At 35.1% G+C, this 8,480-nt stretch overlaps 1 protein-coding gene across 1 annotated transcript; it reads left to right on the forward strand.

Annotated features, from left to right (window-relative positions):
* Positions 1–2,982: 2,982 nt before the first annotated feature.
* On the forward strand, positions 2,983–6,831 carry GJE1 (gap junction protein epsilon 1). Its single transcript, XM_054568650.1, is given in 4 exon segments — positions 2,983–3,049; positions 4,809–4,849; positions 5,707–5,889; positions 6,439–6,831. Coding segments are annotated over 4 exon segments (684 nt in total).
* The last annotated feature ends 1,649 nt before the right edge of the window (positions 6,832–8,480 follow it).

The following is an 8,480-nucleotide window of genomic DNA, read 5'->3' on the forward strand; positions in this document are numbered from 1 at the left end:
TACTGTGCTAGATGTTATTTTGTATATTCTTTTATTTAGTTACAATATCTCTTTTAGGTAAGAATAATTTTCCTAATTTTACAGAAGGAAAAGCTCAAAGTCACAGAGTTAACACAGAATGTTTACATAGTAGAAAAAGACACAAACTCGGGACTTCTGGATTTACAGACTGTGTTCTTGTGGAACTTGGCTATGCGGATGGATATCTGCAAAAGAAACAAGGCATATGAATTCTATAGGTAGAAATCATGTAGTTCAGAAATATTTGAAATATAAACTTACTCATAAAGGAAAATGAGGCCTTTGAATTTACCATTAGTTCAAGCAATTACTGTCACAATACAAATTACTGACAATAAATTTCAGAGCTAGTACAATAGCTCCCGGTATGCCTATAATACTTAGAATCATAAAACCATAGAATTGTGAAATTATTTACAGATTGTAGAATCCAGGCTATTTCTTTCAGAGGAATGGAAATGCAACCCAGACAGTTATATCATTTGGCTAAAATACATCATTGGTTATTGACCCTTTTTCTAAGCAGTGCCCAATTTCATTCCAGAAAATATAAATTATTCATGCAGGAAGACAAACACAATTTTGGCAGGTCAGAGATTTCAATGAGATGCGAATTGGCTAAGGATTTTGATTTATGGCTTGAGGCAGCTTTCCAGATTGACTTATCTTAGCTGCCCTTCTGTGGAACCTACTATTTTGAGTACCTAACTTGATATCTATTCCATCCCATTTAACAGTCATCAGCTGTCTCATGAAGAAGAAGGTAAATTACTATAACACAATGCAAAATTCTGAAAAATCAAAGAATGTTAGAGAGGAAATTTTTATCAAGATCATTTTCCCTTTTTTTGCCAAATGGAAAATAAGCCAAAATAGTTTGTGACTCTACTCTGAAGGATTAAATACAAGTGCTTCATTTTAAGCAAATTTTCAACAGTATAAGTGTCAACCATATACAAACTTACATGCACACATACATGCAGACACACACGCTTTTCTGTAAGCACCATGAAGACAGGGGCTACATTATTTTCACACATTCCTAGCACCTTACACAGCAGCTGGGCAGCAGCACCTGTAGATGCTGAATATTTATTGGGTGAATGAAAAAAATGAGTGAATAAGCATAAACACATAGAAAAGCACAGCTCTAAAGCAATATGTGAAACTAGATTTTAAAGTACTAATTAGAATAGATTGTAAACATTAATAATAAATAACATTTATGGATTGATTTTCATATATTAGCCATTATGGGTAGTGCTATTCTATACTTTTATTTTATTTGATCCTGTCTTGGGTTATGCACGAAATTATAGGTTTATCCCCTTTCTGAGTCAAACAACGGGCTGAACTCTTTTTAATCTCAGAAATTTTAGGACACCAAGACTATCTACTCAAAGACTACATGTGACTTTTGGGGTTGAGTAGTTCTGAAAGACAGTGGCGACCAATAAATTCAGTAATTTGTGTGAGTGTGTGTGTGGGTGTGTATGTTCACAGTAGTGGTGGTGGATCTGAGCTTACCTTCATTCCTCCATCTGAAATTAAAAGCTTTTTGCAAGTTCAAACAACTAAGCTGATGTGGTTGCTCAACTTTCAGGCCATTTACTCAGGGAATTGATGGAGATGTCCTGGTCCTTTTTAAAATCTTTAGGACTGAGAAAACAGAAGTAGTTTCTTTTTTCTTTTTTCTTGGGGGGGAGGGGGGCCGTTTGTATTTCTTTTCTTTTTCTATTGTTATTCTATTGCAGTTGTCCCAACTTTCTCCCCTTTGCCCTCCTCTACCCAGCCCACCCCCCGCTCCCACAGTCAATCCCCACACCATTGCTCATGTCCATGGGCCATTCATACATGTTCTTTGATTAGTTCTTTCTCCTACTTTCCACCATTATTCTCCCCTGCCTCCCCTCTAGCAGCTGTCAGTCTGTTCCGTGTTTTCATGCCTCTGATTCTATTTTGCTCATGAATTTATTTTGTTCATTAGATTCCTCTTATAAGTGAGATCATATGATATTTGTCTTTCACCACCTGGCTAATTTCACTTAGAATAATGCTCTCCAGTTCCATCCATGCTGTTGCAAAAGGTAGAAGCTCCTTCTTTCTTTCTGCTGCATAATAATCCATTGTGTAAATGTACCACAGTTTTTTGATCCACTCATCTACAGATGGACACTTGGGCTGTTTCCAAAACTTGGTCTTTGTAAACAGCCTGGTCCTTGGTTATAGGAAAGTTGTTTTTTGTTTTTTTTTTCCTTTCTTTCCCTATCTGCTCTGGTACAGCAGACTAGGGAAAGCTCTTAGGGAACAGTACTATGCCTTACTCAGAGATCACCCTTCTCCCTCCAGAGAAGGAAGAACTGGCAATACCTTTCCTGCAAGATTTCAGACACAAATGTGATTCCTGTGCTTCCACCTGTGGAGTGAAAGTGTCTATTGAAGTCATCCCACCCCTGCGCCACCATCATACATTCATCTTGTGTGGAAGATCGATTTTCCTTTTGTTTCCTTTACATTCTGGATTACAGGGGGCCAAAGCTGAATCATATCCAGATGGGCATGTGATGCAAATCAAAAAATCCTGAACTTCAACCATAATATTATAATTAGATGAGAGTTTTGACATCTTGGGATGAAGGTGAGGCATGTAGGGGACATAGGAATATATGGGATCAGAGGACACACTGTGGTAAAATATAAAATTAACTACAATTTTTTTTTTTTAGTCCTGCACACATACCCCTGCAATGTGACTGCAGGTCCACTAAAAAGTAGAAGTTACTTCTTAAATCTGAGTTGGCACTAACTTGCTTTGCCTAATGTAACATTGGCAAACATGAAGCAAGCAGGACTACATAGTGCTTGCACGTTAGTGGTTGCCTTCTTTTTCTGCTTCACTGCAAGCGTCAGCATTTAAAGATGCTCAGGTTGTTACCCTAATTAACAGCCCTACCAGTTGCCATGCGTGTGAGGTCAGCCTCACTATTAATTGCTATCTTCCGTGGTGAATTTACCTTACATTTGGAAGGTAAATCTGGGCATACATCATTTATTTCTTAACACTTTACCCTTAGGAGCATATTGCCCACAAAGATTATCAGTTCTACTTTGCTCCTCTTATGCATAAATCTTAGAGGCAGGGAGGCACTCCGTGAAGGAAAATAAGCCATGATACAGCATTGACCAGTAGTGTGCTGCATCTAAGAATAACACTTTCCCAAAGAGATAAGCCATGTCTCTCCTCCAACCTAATATTTATGGTAATACAGCATAATTGGGAGATATTTTGGCCCCTGTCTACCATATTCCTTTGTCCTACAACTCTATTGGATCACAACTTGTAAGGAGAAGACAGGTATTTTTACTTCATCCATCACAGATACCAACAATGAAAATAATACTGCATTTTTTTCTCTTCTACACACAATTATAATTCAAATTTCTTTTGTTTGTCTGAAAGAACACAGGAAGACTGATGATTTTTTACCTGTCTGACACTAGTATACATTTGTGTATACACAAAAAAATTTACTGCCGTATAATAGCAGAAGTCAAAGCAGGATTCCTCCTGTGCAAGTATTTGTTTTGGCTTTTAGATGCCCCTCTGAAGAACTCAACACATAGCACACCTGTAATTTTGTTTCTGAGGAGAGGAAAAATACTCAAACTCTCTTATCCAACATTCTGAAGGATTATTACGTTGCTCATTTTTATTTTTTCCTACCCAGGATAACATTAACTCAACAAGGCCAATGCCCTTTGCCCATTGGTTACAGTTTCATATGCTATGCAGTCACCGCTTCTGAGGAGAATAATGAAGTTGTCTGTAGTCACAACTTACATAGATCACAAACAAAACAAAGATGAAAAAGGCAGGTGAAGAAAGCAGATTTGAGTCACCGTTGGCTGTATGACATTCTGAGTGGATGGAAGATATTAAACAGATGTATCCATCTGAAGGCAACACTTTTCTCTCTTGATCCCTGCTGACCATCAGCATCCATAGCAGTGTCTGATGATGTATATCTAATAAAAGACAAAAGAAAGGGAGGAGAAATTGTTCACATGATTTGTGCTAGTTCATGGTCTCATCATGGTTAGTGGTAACCTGTCTTTTCCCTTAGAACAGAGCTTTAACCACAGATTTTTCCATGTTTGTGGTAGGCATTTAGCCAAAAGACAAATACAGCAACACATCAATAATATTCAATAATGTAGTAACTATAATAGCCTATGTTACAATTTTTTAAACTTCTCAGCAATTAGTTCTATTCCATGGAACTAAACAAGAAAGAATCAGGAATATTTCCCATGTAGGTATTTGCTTTGACACAGGTAAATTGAAGCAAAAAAAACAGTCATGATATTTTTGAGAAAACTCTAAGCTAGAGTTCACTGATTTCCACGTAGGCAAGTCTCACGTAATCGATAGGCATCAAGGGCTCAGAGCCCTTGTCCGGCTGGCCTCCCGCTTTGGCGGCGCTCAGGTTTGGCTGACTGTGCTATCAGTGTAAGTCAGGGGATTAGCTGATTGACCACATGCCCTAGGCTTTTGTTTCTTTGTTTTTGTTTTGTACTTGGACAAAGATAGGAAAGTTGACTGGAGCCCCAGAGATCTATGGGGGGAAAAAAGATAGAAAAGAAGGAGGAAGGGAGAGGAATTTGTAGGGAAATGTGGTTTCTGCTGTAAAAGACATGACACAACATGAGTTTGATTCTGGCAGAAGCAAGCTGACAAGGTGGGTCAAGAATTAACCCACAAGGATACCAGGATACCATTTTCTGAGACTTGTCTCTAAATTCCATCAAAAACTTCTGTGAAGGATGTGTAAGTATTATGCAAATAACAACAAAAAAAATTGCATTAGTCCCATTTGTGTATTTTAACCTGATTTTTGTGAGTATTGATGAATAAATTCCTCCACATATGGAGCATAGCACAGGGTCTGGCAGAAGTAAGGCCTGCTTGAGTGTGGTTGGTAAGGTAATAATATGGGAATAATAATTTATAGTTTAATTTGAACATTTCATCTAAAATGTCATATGGTGTGCTTAAGTGTGATAATGTTATGTTACAGAGTTACATGCTTATGATTTTGTAATAAAAGATTTTGTAATAAAAAGGGGTATTTGTGCCAGACCCTGTATAAATACTTCAAAATATTCTGAATTTAAAACTATAACTAGAATATTTTAGGAAGTGCTTTTAGCTCTTGGTGTTTTAAAGTAGCTTACTCTCTTGCAATTCAATAAAAATGTAGAAAGTAGACTGTAATGACAATTAAATAGACATTATTTGCTTGTTAAGATAGTGTGCATGAGTTTAATATTGGATTTGTTTTTTACTTTTCCAAAAGAGGTACTAAATATTCAAAGATTTTCTTAATTTTATTAAAAAAGGATTAGGGATATTAAATGAATTTCAAGCTTCTTAAGTATTTCCAAAGTTATACATTTGATTAGCAACATGTCACTATTTGACTGTTGTACTTCATATTAGCAGAGTAAAAAAGGATGAGGAATCTCATAATGCAGGATTTGCATTGGGCTTGATGATCTCTAAGGTTCTTTCCTCAAAACTTTATGAATCTTAATTTTTTTAATGAGGCGATAAAAAAATTCTATAAAATATCCTCCTTACTGCTTGTTTTCAAAAGATTTTTCTTTCTCCTAAAATTATAACAGGCAAAGCCTCCAACTGCAATCAGTCAATTCCACATCCTTTTCTTTGAATCTGTCTGAATGTTCTTTCTTGGGGTGTTAGGCTTTGTGGTCTATGGAAATGAAGCTTTGCACTTGAGTTGTGATCCAGACAAGAGGAAAATAAACCTCTTTTGTTACAACCAGTTCAGGCCAATCACTCCACAAGTAATTTTTTGTGTGTGCCCATAAACCTTACTTATCTACATCAGATAAAATTTTCTTTTAAATGTAAGCTAATATCATAATAAAATAAAGAATACTTTTAACAGGTATTATTTCTAGAATTATTACTATTTTTTAACTAGCTGTTTATTTCAGGTAAATTAATTTGAGCTGGCTGAGAGTTTCCTCCAACTCCAACACTCTATTATCTATTCATGTTATCAATATAATTATACCTCAGGCCTGTAATTAGAAAATGGAAATTAGGTAGCTACTAAAATAAAGTACTTCATCATTATTAGAAATTGGTAGGTGATAATAGTAAAATATGACTGCATTTTCACAATTACTAAGATGTTACTAAGATGTTTAAAGTTTTAATTAAGAGATATGCTAAGGATTACTATCTTCATTATATTATTTTTATTGCTTATAAGATCTACAAAACTTGGAATTTTTAAGTTGGATTCTCTTGAAAATCAGTGTTTTTTTTTAGTGTATTTTTGGTTTTATGTTGATTGACTTGACTTGGATATTTCTGACATACTTTAGGTGTTCTTGGTTTTACAACTAGTGACTGTCCTGTTTGTTGGTGCTACTTTCCATTTTAATGCTGCATGAAAAAACATCAGTCAAGAATGTGTTCTTCAAAAGCCCATCTACACTGTAATTTATATCCTGTCTGTTTTATTAAGAATTAGTCTAGAGGTGATATCATTTTGGCTTCAGATTCATCTTTTTGATTTCCAAGTCCAGCCTCTCTGCCTATGTGATGCTGGATCTCTTGGGGAAAAACTAATTATAAAATGCATGGTGCCAGAACAGTTTGAGAAGACCATCTTTCTCATTGCAATGTATACATTTACTGTAATTACAATGATATTATGTGCTGTCGTGATTTTTGACATCCTATTTAAAAGAGTATGCTTTCTAACTAGGCAATGACCCAAAGGTTGATTACCTACTTTCTTGTCACAGTTAATTATCCATCACTTTATTTTTACCTTATCCAGTGAGTATCTCAATCTCAAACATAAACATTCTTTAAACTTATCTCAGTGTGTCTAAAATTTATGTCTAATATAAAATGTAATGCTAAGTTCTAAGGCAGGGATTCTTGAACAAACATTTCATTCTATTTTAATTTTTTCATGCATTAGAAAATATACAGAGAACTAATGTTAACTCATGTTTAAATAGTACATTTATAGAGTTCTTTCACCTACTATATCTTAAAAGATCATAGTATTTTGTGGGCAGAGAAACTTTTACTATCCCTTTTATACAGAGTGGAATATTGAGACTCAGGGAGGTTAATTCATGGGCCCAAATTCATACAACCAGACTAGAATCCAGATCTCCTAGCTCTAAAGCCATTTCTCTTTCCACAAAACCAGGCAGCTTAAACTCTGAGAATGTTATTATATTTGCAGTCATGTAAAGTATAGCTTATTTAAGACACAAGTTGTAATTATTAAAAGAGTCATTCCACATGTGATCATTAACTTGAAGAAATGGAGCAATTACATTTTTAATATTTTACTTTACTGTTTCCTTGAAAATTTAAATATTAAATGATATGGTAATATAGTCTCCAAATAAATTTAAAAATACTATGAAAGATATTGTGCAAGATTTTCTTGTTTCTTGTGAAAAAACTAAAACCTCTGTTCATAGATATAACTATCTCTTCCATATTCAAAATTATTGAAATGGAAAATTATATTTACAATAAATTAGACTTTCGTAATAGCCATGAAATTATTTTGAAGACAATTTTATATGAATTCAGTGCACTTCTTTTTATCTTCCTGCATTACTAATAATCATCTTCACTTGATATCATTTAAAATCTTTACATATGACAGTCTTATACTGATGACTTAGGGAAATAAGTAGAGCCAGTCAAATACTGAGGTTTTCAATCTTTTTCTCAGTATTATTCAGCTTCTGTTTGATGTCCTGAATTTTTAGATTTAAGAGTTTTAAATTAGTGAGGCTTTCTCCACATGAGTACACAGGAGAAAAATCCAACTTACCTCACTGAAACAGGGTGGGTTGGTATTACAGTAACACTAGAAAGACCAGAAATAGTTCTACAACTACACAGTTGATTTGTTGTTGTTTTTTTTTAATTTACCAACATAGTTCAATGGTGTTGAAAAAACAAGATATTCATGTTGGAAACAATGAACTGTGATGTTCACCTCCAGCCCAGCCATGGATGTGTAAATAGGCCTGGCCAAATCATCAAGGTCTTCTCTTTCAGTTTTCTGCAGAAACTTTTAAGGCAAAACAATATTTTAGAGCATGCTAAATGAATAAAAAGCCTCATGATACTGGAACCCAAATTTCTACCATATACAGTGTACCAAAAGATACAGCAATAGATACATATTACCTGGATTACATTGTTTGAGCCCTGTCATTTGCCACCAAAATAGTTGTGACCACAACTGGGACAGAAAGTTCCGCTGTGAGATGATCACACATGCACTGGAGTCCAGGGAGTCGTGCAAAAGATTGAACTTTTTCCATCAAAACACTCATCAGTTCTGGTCTCTCTCCCTTTTCTTCTTTCTGTGATTGCCCCC

This window comes from Pteronotus mesoamericanus, unplaced genomic scaffold, assembly GCF_021234165.1.
Source record: "Pteronotus mesoamericanus isolate MK-2021 breed Mesoamerican mustached bat unplaced genomic scaffold, CSHL_Meso_final contig_20, whole genome shotgun sequence".
Classification (NCBI taxonomy): domain Eukaryota; kingdom Metazoa; phylum Chordata; class Mammalia; order Chiroptera; family Mormoopidae; genus Pteronotus; species Pteronotus mesoamericanus.